The sequence below is a fragment of the Ptiloglossa arizonensis genome, chromosome 3 (genome assembly GCF_051014685.1).
Source record: "Ptiloglossa arizonensis isolate GNS036 chromosome 3, iyPtiAriz1_principal, whole genome shotgun sequence".
Taxonomy (NCBI): domain Eukaryota; kingdom Metazoa; phylum Arthropoda; class Insecta; order Hymenoptera; family Colletidae; genus Ptiloglossa; species Ptiloglossa arizonensis.
Genome location: NC_135050.1, coordinates 5,541,615 through 5,561,974, shown reverse-complemented (window position 1 = coordinate 5,561,974; position 20,360 = coordinate 5,541,615). Strand labels below are relative to the sequence as shown.

At 33.3% G+C, this 20,360-nt stretch overlaps 1 protein-coding gene and 1 long non-coding RNA gene across 2 annotated transcripts; one reads left to right on the top strand and one right to left on the bottom strand.

Annotated features, from left to right (window-relative positions):
• Nucleotides 1-408: 408 nt before the first annotated feature.
• LOC143144901 (uncharacterized) lies at nt 409-3,862 on the bottom strand. The gene is made up of 5 exons (XM_076307783.1): nt 3,773-3,862; nt 3,592-3,712; nt 2,371-2,522; nt 2,152-2,301; nt 409-1,482 (listed from the first exon to the last, which is right to left on the bottom strand). The coding sequence occupies exons 1-5, from the start codon at nt 3,860-3,862 to the stop codon at nt 409-411; spliced, it is 1,587 nt and encodes a 528-aa protein (XP_076163898.1).
• An 11,982-nt stretch (nt 3,863-15,844) lies between these two features.
• LOC143144032 (uncharacterized) lies at nt 15,845-18,009 on the top strand. The gene is made up of 3 exons (XR_012991326.1): nt 15,845-15,975; nt 16,060-16,231; nt 17,963-18,009. It is a non-coding gene; the product is annotated as an uncharacterized LOC143144032 (long non-coding RNA).
• The last annotated feature ends 2,351 nt before the right edge of the window (nt 18,010-20,360 follow it).

Below are 20,360 nucleotides of genomic sequence, written 5' to 3'. Positions count from 1 at the left end.
ATCGTACTTTAATAATTCGATTTGATTTTCAGAGTTGAAAAAGAAATTATCAATTATATATAGTCATTAATTTATAACAATATTTAATAATTACTTCAGTTTTTCATTTAGGTACTCGCAACTAATTTTTATTCACTTTTATATTTTAATATGCATATATGCATCTTAATTTTTTGATATAACATTATTGACTTGGAATATATCCATTTATTCTTTATTTGTCGAATAAAGGTAGTCGAATAAATTGTTCTAATACATAAAAATTGCAAGACTTTTTTTGCCAAAAACTTTATACTTGTGCATAGAAAATTCCCATAATTTCGAAATAACAGATCAAAATAATAGATCGAATTTGCCTTTTGTAATCCATGTCGATTCACGTCAGCAGGTCCAGCAACAGTGACCGTTTTATCGGTAAGAATTCGTGAAATCCAAGAAATGTTGATAGCCCATTTTGTCGATCATTTTATAAGTTGAACATTTTTCCTCGACATTGTTATTTTTTCTCGGCGAAAGATATGTATCGTAAAGTCCATATCTTTCAAAAATATCCTGTTTATTCTCTGGTATGACCATTTTGTATTCACTTTTATTCGACTTCGTTGATTTCTTTGTTTTCACTTTTGGTACTTTCACGTTCTTGGAAGTAGCATACATACCAGAAACTTTAATCCTATTGACGGACTCCATCGATTTGGCAGTCAAAGGTTCAGATTTCTCAGACAACCGATCAAGGGATGTCCTGATGCACCCGCTTTTCAATGTTCTCGGAGGCTCCACAACTCTTCGATATTCTCCTTGCACTTTTCCATCACTGACACACAATTTCAGTTTATCGAGACTACCAAAGTCTCCTACCGAAGAATGGTCGGCAAGTAGGGCTGTATTCGTGTTTAAAATCGACGATTTACTCTGGCCAATCCTCGTTTTGCTTTTCGTTTTTGATTTACTTTGGTCCACTACCGAATTCGGTCCAGTTTTCTCGTTTCTGGAAGCTTTTGATAGCGTTAAACTTTTCGATTTAACAGAATTGGGTTGTTTCTCTTTCGACGTTTTGATGCTCGTGTTGCTAATTTTTACATCTGTTCTACGAATTCTGTTCTGCAAATTTTGATCCTTGTTCGATTTCCCCTCGGTAGCTTTACCGATCAAAGATTGTCTGTTTTCCATCTGGTGTTTCGATTCATTTTTCGCGTGGACTTTTGTTTGATCTTTCATCTCTTTCATTGATTTCATTCCAACCATTTGAAGCGACTCAATGATTGGACGTCTCTCATAGATCGCTAATCTATCTAGATGAACATCTGACGACTTTTTCGAAACGGGATTCTGAATGGTTCTCTTACGAGTGTCCTTTGATAATTTGTTCGATGATTGTGTTATGGATGGAACGACTTGCATCGTTCCCCTGGAATTTGCGTTGTAATTTTTCGAAATGTCTTCAAACTTTGGATTCGTTGACCCACGAGCTCGAGGAGGTACCTATAAGTATGGTTGTAAATAATAACGAATGTATTCTATTTGTAACATTTATTATTAGGGTGACTGTATTGAGGAGTAACAACGCAAATCAAGAGTTCTTACAAATTTATTAAATATCGACATGGCAAACAGTTCCCTAAGACTCTTGTATATTTTCAAAAAATTCCAATTTTATTCAATTCGAATCATTATAACTAGAGAAATTCATCCCACCATGCAATTAGGAAATTAGGATAACGTGGAACGAAGACGATTAAATTTTCTATACACATTAACATTTTGTTGTAAAAATTGATAGAAATGTTATTCAAAGTATGTATTTTTAACATATGTATGAAACATTTATACTATAAATTACGTATTGTCAGAAAACAATGTTCAAATATCAGTATTTGTGTCTACGAAATTCAAAGTTACGAACTTTCTGTTCATTTTTATTGAAATGTATAGCAATCGAGGCACGCTCCTTTCGATTAAAATACTATAGAAGCAGGACACTGCACTTTAAAATCAAAAAGTAATGATTTTAGTGCAAGGTAGTGTTTCTCTTTAAGAAATATACAAGGGTCTTAGGGAACCGTTTGCCTTGTCGATATTTAATAAATTTGTAAGAACTGTTGATTTGCGTTGTTACTTTTCAATACAGCCACCCTAATAGAAAACCAATACCTTTTGTTCCTTCATCACTCCTTCAATTTGCGCCTGTTGGAACAGCTGTTTCCAGTCGTAGGTCGTAGCATATAATTTCTCGTACTTGTTGTTCGTTAATGGCTTGTATTTCTTGTACAGTATTTCCCATACACAATTGTCATTGAAGATCTAGAAGTTTGAGGTACGAAGTAAATAAGAAGATACACGGTAACCATTGTTTTATTCGATTTGTGTTACCTCTTTAGCCACATGTGATAATGATGTCAATTTTACGATATCATTCACTGTCAAATACCTAACCAATCTATCGATCAGATTTTTTGGCAACGTTAGAAGGGTGTTTCTTTGTCCGGACGCTATGTTTCTTACATGCCCCAGTAAGTGTTTACCTGTGAATTTTATAACAATTTAAGATTAGGTATACATGTAACAATATGAATAATTAACTTTTATATTTTTCCTTTTGTCTTCACCAGAGTTGTCAATGAATTTGCGAGATTCTCACGATAAAAATAAAATAAAATACTACTATATTCGAACCATTTTCAATTATACGTAGTTAAAAGTTCTTCAGAAATGATTCGTATGTAAAAATATTGTTTGAATCATAAATAATCCGTTTTCTTCCCTTTTCGTTCTTTATTCTCTGACACACTTTAACGTTCATATTTATTTGTACAGGGTATTTGTTTCATTTGGAAATTTGGGATATCTCATAAACGACGAAAGATATTGAAACAATGTTTTAAGAAAAAAGAAAAAGGGCATAATGTAACAGAAAGTTTTCTCTTTTCTTCTAGTTTTGTCAGAGAAAAATGGTGGAGATTTCAATATCAAATTAGATCTTTTTAAGCGGAATGTTATATGTTTGTATACACAACATTATAGTACAAGTTAATTCAAATGCAATAAGCTATTATCGAAGTCATTTCGATGAGTATAAACGTGGAAAATTGCGCAATCGAGCCATCGTGTGCCAGCAATAAACATTCAGACAGTTATTCGGAGTGTAGCTGATCGAAAGTCTATAGCACATGATGCGTCTACATCAATTATGTAGTTGAACAACGCCTTTGCGATTAACAAACACTTTTTCTTATATATGTTGCAGTTACTGAATCTCTGCAGGAAGTGTTTCGTTGCAATTTAAAAATTCCGAGTGTATGGTTCCTTAGCGATCATGGGACGAATAAAAATTTGTGGAAAAAATATTAACCGTATATAATTTGATTTTAGCAAACAATTCATATAACGAATATTGGTAGAAAATATTGTAATACTTTGGGACGAAATAATTGTAATATTCCTGCGTGTGAAATGTTTGCGATATTAATACATATCAATTTTTGATATAAAAACTGAATATAAGAACTGTATTTTGACGAAGAAACTGAATTTTAAACATGCGCGATATTGTTTGAGGAGAGGTTAATCTAAGGGTTCGATGTTTCTCGTTACCAAAAGCCCGTCGAATTTCGTCTTGTAGTAATTTATTATGCTCGAAGTCCCCGAAACTGGAGGATCGTACAATCGGTGTTTTGTGCGGACCATGCGAAATTTTCCAAAGATACAGTATCACCTGGAATAAGTGGTAAAGTTACGAGGCAGAATTCCGAAAATGCGATCTATTCGTCAGCACCTGATCACGGAGTACTTTGAGCCCGTAGTAATCTCTGCTGGGTGAAGGTGCTATCGAATACTTTTCCAGGTACTCGATCTTACCGCTCATACTCGTGGCATCCGAATTGAAAAGATGAGTTTGCGCTTGAAACTTTTTCGTTATTGACGCAACGACGTGAATAGCGCCACGATCATGAATATAGTCGAAATAAAAGCAGGGGGTAATAAAGAACGATATCTACAAGCTGCGAAAGAATCTTTCTCATCTGAACGATGATTAACAAAATGCATACTGTTTCACGATCTTTATCTTCTCCACTTTATTCCTCTGATGAGGAACTCGTGGGCGGCGTTATTTGGGTCAGTTCTGACCCGTACAAATATTTTACACTCGCACTGTGTAAACAGTGTTCGCGTATTATCATTCTACCCAATTATATAAACAATTTGATCTTTTTTCAAATAAATGTTACAATTCCACAGGGTAAAAGGCAATGAATTCCACTTGCAAATGTTCTTAAAAAATGTGTATATTTATCATCGCATAGACGAAATTCTATTTTTCTTCGTCATATGTATATTACAAATCTGTTGTTACCAATTGTTGCGTACATTGCTATATTCCTTATTATTTCCTACACAAATAAAACATCTGAACCCTGTTTTCTTTGTTTTTAGTGTTCCTCCACTTACTTCAATTGTATTCTTATGAGAAGTAGTTCTGTTATTTTCGAATTGAATCGCATCTTTTAATATTTTTAATAACCAATCTTTTCCCTAATTCTTCCAAAACTGCTTCTCTCTTGTCGTTCAAAGGAAACTCTTGTTCCCATGCAGGATTTCTTGTAATTCGTTTCATTATATCAACGTAATTAAAGCAAGCCAGAAGGGCCAACGACATCTACGTCGTCTACACGAGTATCACAAGCTTATCTAAAGCACCGCTCTCTAAGCAAGACCTCGTGAGACTTCTGGGATTCTCTCACTCCCATCTGAACTCGACGCAAACACATTAGTTACTTCCATTTCAGACAATCTACGAAGTATTGTACTAAAGTCGTTAAATGTATATACCGTTAAAGGTGTGGCGATACCAATTGTTTTTGATTCGAATGCAAAGTCTTTTCTCTCTCAATATTTTTTTATATAGCGTGATTGTAAACCACGTCTACTGCCTTGTAAACATTTCATGTTACATCCACACATTTTGCAAATTATAAACGAAGCAATCACAGTAAAAACGTAAAAATATTTAATAAGAGTGAGATCTGGGTTCCGATTCGCTTATAATTAACGGAGTCGTTCGAGATACAAACTTTCACTAAATCTGGAGATGTGCAATAATTGTTTTCGTCGGCCAAAGCGCTTGTTTCAATTTATAAGCATTCGGAAGACCACAATCTATGGGCCAATAGACGTCACAATGATAGGTGACGATGGAGAACAATTAGAGGAATGGTAAATATTTGCATTTCAGTGTCTAACACAGAATGGGAAGTGGAAGGAGATGAAACTTTGCACCGACCACACCCGATTTACTCCACTTTAACCGATTTATACCTGTTTGGGATACTTATAGACAAAGCTATCGAAGCAATTGCAGTTACAACACTTCGTATAATTAAAATTAAACTATCTCCCAAAATAATAACTTATCGATATAAATAGTTAAATATTTTTGTGTATGAGAGACTAGTTGGATCGACTAAAGTGATCTGAAATGTATAATTCAATGTAGAAAAAGAAATTTAACCTTTAAATCTTTTTTACACGAGAAAGGTAATTTGATCGAATTATGTTTTTCTTGAAACTATGCGACATTCAATTGAACCAATCTCCGCTAAAGTCATTGGAATGAAATTTCTTAGGGCATGGTAGTGAAAGTTGATTATTTAGGTATTGGAATTAAATAAAAAGTGAAACGCGGAGGGAGGTCCCACTTTTTAATGTAGCGAGTACGCTTAGTTTCACAATTCCTTTTCTTACGGTGTTTACCAGTTAGTTGGCGTTTGAAGAGAGGGGAAAGAGTAGTTTAGGTTTGCCTCACCCTTCAGTGAGTAATAAAACGAGGCAAGTGCGTTTCACATTTTCGTATCCTACTCAGGTCGTCTTTAAAGTGGCAAAGAGATAGTGAAGTGGGTTAAGCATGCTTCATACATTCGTTTCTTTCACGTACACTCTGTTCAGTGACGGGTTATCCATTTTCAATTTGTGTTTTGTCACGCGATAAATGCACTGACATTAAATAAATATTCATTCATTTATTTCTTTGGTTGTATATATATATATATTTACTTAAATTATCGTTTGTATGTTTGTTTATCGTTGACACATTGAGTCAAATATTGATTACACGACGTTCATAAAAATATATATAGTAAATGTATAATCCCATCAAACAGTGGTGGGATTTGCAAGAACTATTCAAAATGACTTTAGTAAAGTTTATTTATCCCGTGATACGTTGTAATCGTTATTATGTCATTCTGTATTTAACCCTTAACTACAGTTACCCAATTTCTTGACACTAGTACGGACAAGAAATTTGTTCGACACGTATGAAAACATCGTCATTAAATATTTATAAAATTGATACGACATTAATTGTTATGTAGAAATTATTTTCATATAGATTCTAAAAGTTTCACTTCTGATACGCGTGGCGACCATACACCCTCTTTTTTACTTATGGCGTTATCGAAGTGGAACCATTTACGTACCTCACTCTATATTTCCAGAGAGATATTGTATTTTATTGTTAGTATCAAATCTCATTCTAAAGAATTTACAGGTATATAAACACACAGGCATTTTTTAGCGTTTGTTAACACATTTTAGAATAGGTTTTCGATTACAGTCCTGAAATTATCAGTCGGTAATACAGTATCGATGTGGACACGAAATCCCGTATGTTCGGTTGATTTTATACCTCGTTTGAGGTGAAACTTTTAATCTGAAACTGGTCTGTGTTAATACTAAAAATTTAAATACTTTTTACTTTATCATTAATTATTATGAAGCATTAGCACGATATAATATTAAGTATAATAAAACTCGTAACTATTATTCGATATTTGATCAATTGCATCAACGTGATTTAAATATAATACAAACGTAAATAAAACGACTAGTGATTACTAAACGTATTTCTAAAGCATAATAATCACATTATGTATATTAAACTTTAGTAAAATTTCTACTTTTTTTTAGATCGTGACGTTATGATATTCTAGAGATACACATTTGTATCGATTAATAAGGTCATTAACAACGTCAATGGTAACGACAGTAATGACATTAGCAGGAATTTGCATATTTATAAGATTCTAATAATCTCGTTGACAAGTTAATAATGGCTTATAACTCTATTACATAGAAGAAAATGATTGCGGCATTAATATAAATAAAGTTAAGCCTATATCCACGATGTATTTATTTTCTGTCATTCGGAATAAATTAAGAAATCGTTTTGTACGAAGAACATAATAGATTATTCTGGACACTTTTCTTATTACAATTCTTGAAATATTTATTCGAAGGATAATAGGACTTTCGATATTAGAAATACGAAACTGTGTTTGATAATTGAATGCGCTCTCAATAGATACGGTTTTAGATTTATTACTATTGAACAATCTATTCTGCTCTATTCTGTTCTCATTTAGTGTATAGTACCTTGCAGTTAAATGTTCTTCTTTAATTGTAATTATTTAATTTCCAATACTAGTGGACAATGGGTTAAATTTCTCAAAATACGATCAAAATTCAAACACTCGATATTCATATTTAATATTCTAAAACGAACAATAAATTATGCGAAATTTATTTCTTCTTTTTCGCTACTTATTTCTTCAGCTTGATTAGAAGATATTTTTGCTTATTTTTCATATTGCGCGGAGGAGGACGTAAATTTGTAATTGCTCTTATAGTTTTTCGAGAGAAATTCCAGCTAGAAACTTTTGAGATGCCTTTGTTTCTAATTTCTTAAACTTTCTTATATATTTGTTTAATAATATTTTGGTTATTAATGTATATACTGCGATAGGGATCGAATACTTTACGATAAATTGTACGATTAACAATCGACCAAGTATCATTTTCCATTACTATTCTAATAAAGTCTTATTAGAATAGTAAAAAATAGTAAAATCTATCTGTGCTACTGCTAGCTTCAGATACTTGTTTTACCATTTTTTAGGCCTCGATAAAAAATAAGTTAATATTGTTTTTCGATGCTCTGTAACATATCTGTACGTAAAAATAAAGAAAATCGGCGAAATACACTGAAATGGTGTTCTTTATTAGTAAAGCTAATAAAAATATGTCGAAAAGAGCAAGGCGTCATAATATGATATGATACATATATCTACTATGAAAAGAATATTAATCTAGAATACTCTATGAGTGTGTTGTTTCGGTATCGAAGAATTTCTACAATCGGTACAAGATTACATTAAAATTACGTTGAAATAATACAAAGAATTTCTTACCAGTCCCTAAACAACCATATACGGTTCAATCAATCCGTTTGAAAAAGCCACAAACGATATCCAATAAATCCAGAATTTATTGTACGATAAATAGTAACGTGTGTAGCTAATTTAGTATGTAGCTACATTGGTCGTATCAACCTGTTGTACAACTTGTACAATTCATCGTACGATTTATCACAAATATAAATTTTAACTTGTATGAACCGTTTAGGAGCTGGAAAAAATGCAGCTACATTTTTTAGGATTTTTAAATTACTCTATAAGACAATTTTCTGTTTCAACAATTATCTGATAACGAATGTTGCTACCAATAAAATCGAAACCTTTACCACACAGTCTTAAATATTTAATATCATTACTGATTTAACCAAATATTATTATGGATTGAATACGGTACGCTATTTTGCATAGATTGAATTGGTCTTTTTTAAATGAAATTCACGCTTATTTTGCTCCATTCGTGTCTCACGTTATTTAAATAAACCGTATATAATTTCTGAGTTGTGTGCATCCAAGTATGTTAACCAAAGCTTATATTAAAGTAAATTAGAATTGGTAATTCTAAGTTTAAAACTGATTAAATACGTAAAATACGTTATATGTATGAAGTGCGCAGATACTTTCGTAAGTAATTGCATATATCTAACCTGGATTCGGAGATTGTAAGATTTTGCAAATTAAACAAACAGGATACATTTCGAGGTCTAAACATCGATGTAAACTGTGAATCGAATGAGATGAAAATACAATTGGCTGTTAGTTGTCACGTATTTCAGGTGACTGCATTATAAATGAGAATTAACGAGGACTCGAATATCTAAATTTTTATCATCGGTTATAATCGGGTTTATTTTAAGAATTTTATGATACACATTTTGGCTAAGTTTCGAGGATTTTGTTCCGCTGTACAGGGCTGTAATTTTCTTCTCACTGTCAGCCATAATCTAACATTTAATATTTAAGTCTTCAATTTTAGATAAGGCACAAATATCCTCTTTTTGCTTTCGGTATTAAAATACAGTAGAAAATAATGTGAAATATTACACCGCGGACGCAGTATCTGCTTAAATAATTGAAAGTCATCGTCGGTTAATACGATACATTTATGGCGTACGTTTTCAAAGACAGAAGATAATAAAAGCGATCAATCTTTTCTAGAATAGCAATTTATAATTAACCCAAATTTATGCATGTAATATTTGACGTGCATAAATTTTCACAATAAAGTATATCGTTCGTCTTTGATTTCGGTCTCCGTAAAAGGTCACATTTGTATCAACCATTCGACGCACGAAATTTGAGAATGAATTATTCGTTTTACGGTATTCGTTAACTTTTGGAGACAAAAATATGCAACGTTTTCGGTTTCACATCGAGGAACAAAGTATTGAACTTTGTCGACTTCGTCCGATGAAAAAGCTGCAGGTTCATCGTTCAATACGATTACTTCGCGATACTTGCACGATGCTCGTTGGTTGCATTTTCTTCCATTTAGGACCTCTTGCGAAATGTGTACCCCAGGGAACCGTACGAAAGAGCTGTGAACATACATATTTTCGAACGATTTCTCAAGAATTCAATTTACATTAGCTTCGTCTGTGCAAATCTAAAGATAAAATTTATTGGAGAAAGTTTCGTGAAATGCGCGCTGCCTGCGGATAGAGTTCTTTTTTTTTTTTTCCTTTTTTTTTTTCCACCGCGAGTACACGACGCCGAATATTTATAACTGGCAATCAATCAAAGTGTATCGAGTATTTCGTTGACCGCGATACTTCTCCACGCTCGGCAAGGTGATTGTCCAACACACGAAAGGCACATTTTATCGGTTCGCTCTTGTCGCTCTTACTTTTCTTCCTCTTTCGGTCATTTATTTTCTCTCTCTCTCTCTCTCTCCCCCCTACCCCGAGTTTCTTTCCCCCCGCCGCACCGTCCGCTCACCAACGAATCCCGCAGCTACGAACATAGGCGGAGATACGTAATGCGTTTGCATTGAATTTAATGATAGCATATCGAGGTGAGCGCTCGCTTGATCACCGGTCGCACTTACATGCTTGTGCATCACATAAATTACCGAGGACATCCGTGCCATTTACAAAGCCGAGCCTTGATGAGTCAAATCGCCTGATTACCATATGTTTACCGTGCGCCGAGTTCTATAGCAGCGGACCGCAATAATGTGGGATAAATTATAGGCTCGTAACTCATTCCGTCCCTCTTAGGAGAAGGAAACGCTTATGAAGTTTTCACCCGGCCGTCGGTTGTTAGCGGTACGCCTTCTGACTTATTTTAACGAACCGATGTGTTAATTTCCACACTAGCGCGGTCACTAAGCCGCTACGTACGCGAACGATTCCACGCGATATAATCGAGAACTGCGCCCTACCTGCTGCACGGTCTAAACCTCGGCGATGTTTAGTCGTGCGCGCGACTCGCAAGAATGAAAACACCCGTACAATTATGATATTTATTAGACGATAAAATGTATGCCGGCGGATAAAATGCAAGATCGTAAAGTATTACATCTTATTGCGACGCGGTTGCTTTAACGATATCGCGTAATGATATTCGCGTATCGTAAAATTAAACAGTGCGTAACGAACTGTTACATCCCTAAGAGGCGTGCGTACGGGATGTACGTATAAATGAAAGAAGAAGAAAAAAGTAAAAAGAGAAAAAGAAACGAACGAGATTACGACGCGTCATTGCAAATAATATACATACACGTGTCTCGTGTGCTCCGGCGAAAGGAAACGATACCTACGATTTATAAATTTTCACCCAGTTGTTTACTATATTTATGAGGAAGTACTGGAAAGCAGTTTCCGTCATTTATTAGCACGAACATATCTCCAACTGTTCGACTCGTTCGTTTCGATTGGAAACGTCGGACACGCCGGCTCGATATAAATTACGATTCCTATCTCTCTCCTAGTCACCATCCATACTACTCAGATGCCCGTTCGAAATCCTGCTAATCCCGAGAGCGACTATCGATAATCTGGTTATATTTTGCATGTCGGCTCGTAGTTTCCTTTCGGATCTCATTCATCGGTCATTGCGAAACAATGGCACGTGGATAAGTCCTAACGAAAACCACCTAAATTCATGGCCCATGTTCGTACGTACGGGGGAGGGGTGACATTTCTTCGAAAATATTGACAAACGTGGATCCAACAATTGCTCGAGTATTGTTTTCATTTTTATTCGGAGTACTCTTTAAATATTATACGCGTTTTTTTTTTTTGTATCGAACTAATAACATTTACCAAGAACGAGTTGCGTTATTTATCGACCGTTTACACAATTTTTGCACCGATACATGTTTATGTAGATATATATATATATATATATATATTTTTCTTCCTTTATGTATGTTTTAAGTCGTATCGACCACTTATTGCGTTATCAGCGTCTCGTTCTGTTCGTTAAAGCATATTTAATAGATTTGTCTTCGAGGTATTTAACGTCTCTTTTTTTATCGTTCCTCGGTACGGTTAGTGATTTCTTCGTGATTGCTCCGAAAATTATTCTGCGTTTCTCGAACTCCTATTTAATAAGTGCATGTTCGACCGTGAGTCGGATATCGCATGTTTCACACAGGTGAGTTAATTTCTTTTCTACGAGGTAGTTGTGTACTAATGTATTGTGTACTAACGTGATCTATCCAAGTTTTGCCAATATCGAATGTTTCCTTTTCTATACATTTTAGAGCTTCTGGAATGGCGTACGAGTCTGTTGTAAAATTTCATAGAATATTGGAAAATGCGAGAGTTTATCTTTTTGTTTGTTATTTCTTCGAACTGCTGCGAGCCCTATGGCTGTTACAGTTTTGGAAGCATCTGCGAATACGTGGATTTAATTTTCACATTTTTCAAAGAACAGTGTTCAGTGTTCAGTTCAATTTCTGCCTTACAAAGTTTGTCGAAATTTCGAAGAATTTAGTATATTCGTTTAGTTCACTTCTGGAAACTTTAGTTTTCAAGATAGCGTTTCAGCATATTTACGTACAAATGTTCTTCGATATGATTATTAATTTTTTTTAGAAAACGATATTGTTTTGGGAGTTTGATTTGGTTCTTGGTGAAAAAGGTTTTTAACGCTTGAAAATCTATCGCGCGTGCACGGCAGGGGAATAACTATGATTTGAATGAAAGTTTCATTCCTTACCACGAAAGAGATAAAGATTGCGATAAAGATATATTCCGTATAAATTTTCTCTAATTACAATGTAGGTAATTGGAATAAAAGTTATCAGTTTGCAAGCCAAATGGGAAAGCTCATTCCGCTTGAACCGCGAAGAATGCTATAAAACGTTTTGTTAGCAACTGTGCGAAATAAAAACCAAAAATAGATAAATTTTTGTAAACTCGTAATTTTGTAACATCGATTCCGTATAATGCAATCCATTCGGAAAGGATTTAGAGCAACGCCGTTTATTAGCTCTTCCTTATCTATTGCTGTTCATTCATTTAGATTGGAAATGCTGAATACGCGAGCTGAGTATAAATTACGATCGCTATCTGCTGCCTTGTCACTATACATACTACTCGGAGACCCACTCAGAACTTTGCTACCCCAGCTGCAAACTGTATCACGTGAGAATTTGTTATATGGCGACAGATTTACATACTAAAACCTTCATCCTTCTAATCTTGGACCCGCTACTTGAGAATTCATTTTTCTCATATTAAATGGCGATTCTGCATAAAAGGGTACATCTCATCGATTTTTATCAAATTTAAATATGTTGTAGAACTTAACACTCTGAACAACTTTTTCCTGTACATATAACTACCATTTAATCTTAGTTGGCAAAATATTTGCGAAAAACTGGCGCTACTACTACAGTCGATTCTGCCAATATTTACACGTTAATGACAATGTGCACAAGCATAGGAGCGCTACTTATTTACAGTTTCTATAAACATATCGTGGCAGCCAATAATTAAGACGTATAACGGGTGAACTTTTGCTCAACCCTGAACAACATGCATCTCGTATGCATGGAAAAAGATGCATTTGCCAAAAGTCAAAACCCTTTGGCCTGCAACTCAGTCTTTGAGAAAGAATTTAATTTTGTAACATTTGTAGGATATATCGTTAAATAATAAAGAGTTTATTTCTAGTGTATTCTACTTTAATGAAAGGAAAAACTTTATTAGAGTATATGAAAATAAACACTCGAGTACACGGATATACTGGGTTGTTCAATAATTATTGAACAGTATAGTACTATACTGTTCAATAAGTTTAATCTAGTACTATACTGTTCAATAAGTTTAATCTAGTACTATACTGTTCAATAAGTTTAATCTAGTACTATACTGTTCAATAAGTTTAATCTAGTACTATACTGTTCAATAAGTTTAATCTAGTACTATACTGTTCAATAAATTTAATCTAGTACTATACTGTTCAATAAGTTTAATCTAGTACTATACTGTTCAATAAGTTTTGAACAACATAGTATAGGCAGTTCATCTCTGTAACTCAAAGTTTTATCTTCGCTGCCTTCTATGATTTGAATTATTATGTCTCTGTGCTGTATAAGGAAATTGATCAACTTCTGTCATTCTCCCCCTACCCCCCTCCCCCTTCACACGTAAACTAATTGCTATTTGTTAATCGTGTTTGAACGTGCTTCGTTGCATATTACATATTATGTGAAAAGTACCATATAGTACAATAACTGTTTAAAAAATCTGTCAACACCTTAACATTAACCGATAAACTGAAAATTATTGATGAAAGGAAAAAGATATCGCTAATAAGTTCGGCATTTCTTATAGTATAGTTTCAACAGGTTTAAAGAACAAAAACGAAATTATGCAGGAAAAAATCTCGGGAAGTAATTTAAATGTTAAGAGAAAGAGAACGCCTGAATTTCCTGCTGTCGAGAAGTGTTGAATAAAATGGTTCGATTAATGCAGGGAGGAAAGTGCAATGTGTACATTTTGTAGATAACGAGACATGCAATGAATGGAGAAGAAATTTAAAATACGTAGTGAATGCATACGAACCACAAAATATTTTTAACACGAATAAGACAGCGTTGTTTTATGAATGTTTTCCTGATGAAACAATGGCGTTTCTAAAATAAAAAATGCCACGAGGAAAACCATAAGGAAGGAAAGAGTAACAATTCTTTTAGCCACAAATGTAACGGAAGTCATATTTACTTATTAGAGAAGTAATAGTTTGTGATCGTTAAAGTGTCACAAGTATTATATTTTTGAACGCCAATTTAATCACACTTCGTATTTTTGTTATAACATTTTAATAGAGAATTTATGGACCTATATTTATATGAGATTTATCAAGTTTTACTATAATTTGTTTAGGATAATACTCTTATTAAGGCTTGGTAGAGAAAAGAAGTCATATTTTTCTATCTTGAAACTCATCAAACCCCTTAAGCGGATAGTCAAGCCTTAAAATCTTAAAAAAATCATTTGAAGGGTTTTGGCTACAATTTTTCTAAGTTTATTGAAAAATTCAAAAACTTAACAAAACGACACCCGAATCTTGCAAAAAATGTACATATATGGAGCAACTTCTTTAAAAAGGAATTATTGAAATTAAAAAGGTGAAATGATTTTGATTTTTCATAATAAAATAAAGGCAAAATTTTGTTATTCTATTTTCCTTCCGACAGATAGATGATATAGGTACTTTTCTAAATTATAAATCCGTTGACAAATTTTTTTTCAGCTTTACTATAAATCTGGAACCATGTTCACAGTAAAAGATTCTTTCATACAAATCAATGTAACACCCGTGATTATCAATACTTTTTAATGTGTTTTTGAAAAACGATTCACCGAATAACGAACAATATACTGAATCGATTTCAAACGATTACAGTTATTAACTTCGTAGAAAAGTAAGATTAAAGAAAAAATCGATTTGTTAAATTCTGTGGAATGCAACGATATTGAATACTAACGGAATTGATTTCTTTTCGTAATAATAATTAAGCCTTTGAGGTAATTAAAAACTCGATAAGGAACGTAACGAAGGGACGAAATAAATTGTGTAAACACTCGAAAGATTGATTTCATTGGCTACGTTAACGTAACGACTATTCCAGCAACCCGTGCGAAACATCTTCGTGTCGAGTTTTAGCGCCATCTTTTTTGCCCATAATTAATGTGAGACATTAATAACAATAATGTACGGCAACGACAGGAACTATCCAGCAAATTTAATTTTTTGCATCGCACCGCGCGGTCCTACCGACATCGCCGACCTGAATAATTTATAAAATGAGCGCGGGGTTCTTCGGCTTGCTTCGGAAGTTGAAACGACGCCGCTTCGAGCCTCAAGGGCTTCAGCCTTTATAATTAGGCAACGAAACGAATTGTGTCTGACGTCCATATCGACTACCTAACTCAAACCTGACTAACGAGCTTTCGTTCCCTTTCTACACATGTAGATGCGCGTACACAGTTGACTGCTAATAAATCTTTCGCCTGTATCTTCGTCATTATCGGCGAACGTTTAACTCGAGTGGGATCACGTGGTTGCTGCTTTCGTCCTGCCGTGTCCACAAATAAAAGGAGTTCCTCTTTTTGAAACTTGCTCAGTTATTGAACGAACGATAAGCTTGTTTGCTATTTCGCTTGTTGCACTTTTATTCAACACACACGTATCAATTACAAATGTTTCGCGGTGTTACGATTTTATTTGGTCAATATCCCGCGATACAACTCGCTACTATCGCTGATCGGTAAGAGGAACCGAAGGTCAAGGAATGATTTACGAGGGAATCGAACGACAAAGATTAAATGGTCGGAACTTATGCATATTTCAGGGAGTGCTAAATTTTCTTATTTCGAACAACTGCTGATGTAGGATATTCTCAAGGTTTCTCCCGCAAAACTGCATGTTATACAAGTGGGAATAAAGAAGGAATGTTACACGAAGATTGGATTACGAATACTGATGCAAAGTTATCAGCAAGTTTTGAAGGGAACACGGAATAGGTAACAATGAATTTTTCCACTGCAAAATGTTTGGTTTATAATTAATATTGTCGGTAGCAATATCGTAAGAAACAATTGCTTACTGTACGTAATTTGTTATATCAAAATGTTGTCCTGCCACGTCAATAGAAACATTACATTAGTAGGGTGTGAAATTTATTACACTACGAATTTTGCCAAATCTAAGCTATTGAGTTAATAAGTCTTTGAATTAATTCTTTGCACGAAGTCACTTCTATACTAACTCTTGTTTTAAACTCCTCCATAGACACGAACGAATACTATAGACGTTAAACTCATTGATAACTGTTCGAAAGTTGTGTTAAATGTTAAAAACTAATGGTTTGATAAAATATGTTTCAAATAAAAGTTGTGCATATTTTTATGTAAAATAGGATTATGGAATGGAAAGTATGGGTTTATGACAAAAAGAACAAGTTGACCTCAAAATAATCTATGAAAGATATATTCCATGTTTTTTCTTTGTAATCAATTGCCTATAAGATTTTTCGTTGTGTCAATGTAAATGGAACACGCTATACACTATACTCTCTACTATGAATACCATACAAATCATCGAGATGCTTATGGCATAGAGTGTATAAGCGGATGGCTCATGCACTCGAGGTCGCAGATTTGTGTTCCAGTTACGAGTTTTATATATTCTTTTATTTTCATTGTCTTAACAAATATATTTACAATTGCATTAACAATATATGTATGTGTATATGTATGTATGGTGACATAAAAACACGCGACACCACGAATTCGCAACGAATGCTTTCTTATGGCAATCACACTTTTCACTTGTCACTTCTTTCGAGAAAACAACATGATTTACGTTACATAATATTTCTTCGGATATAATTAATTTTGCAACACTATAATGTAAAAGTTGAGACTTAAAAGAAAGTGAAGCATAAAGCAATGACGTGTGTTAAAATGCATCAACAGTAAAAATAGTGAAATATTTGCATGTACAATCAGATCTGTTGAATTATTAGAGAAGCAAACAGTAGAGTCTATAAGAAACATTGAGCCATATAATATTATTAACATCGATCAGACCTGCTGCCAAATACCAAATAATAAAGTAAAATACTCGTTGAATTTGATCGAACTAAGGTGTGTGTGCATTTATATGCATCGCGACGGTCTCATTCGTGAGTGTCAATTCTACATTTTGGAAATTAAATACAAATGGAATTGTTATTCAATCTTCAAGTATTCCTAAGTAAAGAAATATAAACTAGAGTTCGCAGACGAATGAAATTTACGTGTCTGACGCCGTTTACATCGAACAATAACATAAGCTTAGCGTCAGACTATATTCTCAACCGAAGCGATTAAAGAAAATAAATATCGATCACCGTTTTTCGTTTTTTATTAAACCAGAGATGTACAAAACGTACGCACAACGTAAATATATCTAGAACGAAATAAAATTTGATCAAACTATGTTTTTTCGATGGATTCCTAGTTTTGAATCCTCTTGTCTACTGAAATATGACTAAATACGAATTTAATAGTTTATTAGGCCAATGACTAAATTTTAGTTATATATTTATACATTGTATTTATTTGTATTTGACATTATATACTGAAGAAAATAAATATTTTTATATGACAGCAGTTTTCTACGTAACTGTATCCATAATGTACTAAATATCATTCACAAAATTTATTTTAAGAGACTTCTAAGAATGTAAATGTAAATATTGTGATTTTTAGGTGGAACAAAATGGTGGAACAAGCAGCCGATTTGCGCTTCTCAGTTGCATATAAATTACTAAACAGCATATTCATTGTAAACTGTAATTAATAAAGTGTAAACTACCTTTTTCTTGTTCATTACTTAAAAATGAATGTAATAAAATGTTAAAAACCATATTAAAACTATGTAAATAAATGTGAAAAACCATATTAAAACCATGTAAATAAATGTGGAAAACCATATTAAAGCTATGTAAATAAATGTGAAAAACCATATTAAAGCTAAAAGAAGAAAAGTATACAGTTACATAATATCAAAAATTGTAAACAGAAATTGTAAATTATTATAAATTTATTAAAAAATCCTAAAAATTACGGAAAGAAGAAGAGATATTAGCGTCCACAAAGTTTAACTTCTCGCGATAAACGTGCAATATTGAGAGCAGTGTCAAATTTGAGAATGACTGAAGAACAAATTGCAAAAAGTGCAAATATGGAGTATAAAGGCTTACAATTCACTGAAAAGTATATAATTAAAGGAATAAAATGGCAAAGGATCATATTTACAGATGCAAAAGGATTTAATTTGAGTGGACCTAATGGCCTTAATTATTATTATCATAATTCAAGTAAAAATAGACTTAAACCAAAAAAGCTACAAAATATTAAGTATTGTATATTGCGTTAAAAGTACTATTATTTTGTGCCTCTAAATTTCCTGAATAATTTTATTTCTTTAAATAAAAATGGATAGGTTGATATAGTGTCATTTCATTCATATACCTATGTCAAGAAAGACACTGAAAATATTTGTGTAAAAAAATTCAACTTGTAATGCTTAAGGAATAGAAATTATTATACTAATTTCGAAGTGTTTTATACTACTTTTTGTTCCTCAATGTATCTACCCCTATGGAATTTGACCATCAATCTTCGAGTTTAGTCGCAGATTGTAATCGGCAGAAAATCGATAAAACAGTCTGCTTTTTAAAATATAGTTGTAGTTTTAGTTTAATTTTAGTTATACAGTAACCTCTCGTTAAAATATACATTGTCGAGTCCATTCGAAAAGGTTAGATTCCGTATTTGGTCTTGAAATTGATTTTCGTATCTTCTTGAGTTAAAACTCAATCGTGTGCGAACCATTCATCATAATACTCTCTTAAAGATACAAACAGAAATATAAATATTGTTTATTTGCATTAGTGGTTGACACACAAATACGAATGTGGCACTGCTCTGAAGTTAGGCGAAGACAGTTTTTAAATTCATAGTTACTTTAAATTTATAGGGTGTTCGAACTGAAGAACGTAAGGAATGGTAGGGATGATTCGGTACGTTTTATTGAAGCACAAACGCAACGTTTTAACGAGGGATTACTCTAGTTGTAATTTTAATTTTAGTTATAAATGAAATATAATAATATATTAGTTATATATGTAGTTTTATTTATCTCTATGTTCTTTTTGTGAATATTATACATAAGTAGACACTTGTGGTGTACGAACACAAGAACATTGTCTCGCAGTGCATGTGTGTGTTTCATTCGTTAGTGTAGTGTATGTCTGTGAGAATTTTTTATTGGACAATTGCGGATGGGACAATTGCAATGCATGCAATATCTTTACATTGATGATGAATGACAATGCATGTGTAGGTTTCAGTGGATACACGTGGACAGCACAATCGTGGTGCTCCAATACACTATGGGTGACGTTTAAGGAGAAAATGTTGAAAGTGACATTTACTCTACCGCCTACTTGAAAATATCGTTGGACGGGTTTGTATATGCTGTTCTGAATTTGCACGAATAAATAGATTCAATTTTGTACAACGTAATGTATGTGGGTTTGTTTTACAAATTATAGTAAGAATACAATGCTTTTTAATGTGGATAAGTATGAGTTCTACGTGGTAAATTCATTGTATGTTTGCTGTCTCATGCCTACCAATAGTTCGTGGATTGCTGAGTGTCGAGAATAAATAACCGAATATTTAATTGCTTATAATTTTAAAACCAAGTCTCTATTCACTTTTCGTCACTTTTCATTTTCATCTTAATTCGACTTGTACAATCACCTCTCTAAAGGAATGCCCACCTATAGCTAAGCACTTTGTACATAATGACTTTGAAGAATTTTAGAAGTAGTGGAAAGTATAATGGAACAGAGCAAGATTAGGAAATTTCATGATGGAGACTAGGATAATGCAAAGTTCGTAAGACACGAAAGACACATTGTTTGTGACTGAGAAATCGCGCATAAATTAAACGGATGCATTATAATTGAAATTATTCATACATTTTGTAAAAGTTGAACCCAATGAAAATTTCACAATTCTCTAAATCACACATTTGAACACAGTTTATTAAAATAAACATGCTCTGAAAAAATTGCAGAAGCAGTTTTTAGGGATT

Coding starts and splice junctions, on each gene's coding strand:
- LOC143144901 (XM_076307783.1), bottom strand. CDS start 3,862: ATGAGCGGTAAGATCGAGTACCTGGAAAAGTATTCGATAGCACCTTCA. Junction 3,713..3,772: donor TCAAAGTACTCCGTGATCAG/GTGCTGACGAAT, acceptor CACTTATTCCAG/GTGATACTGTATCTTTGGAA. Junction 2,302..2,370: donor TATCACATGTGGCTAAAGAG/GTAACACAAATC, acceptor TCAAACTTCTAG/ATCTTCAATGACAATTGTGT.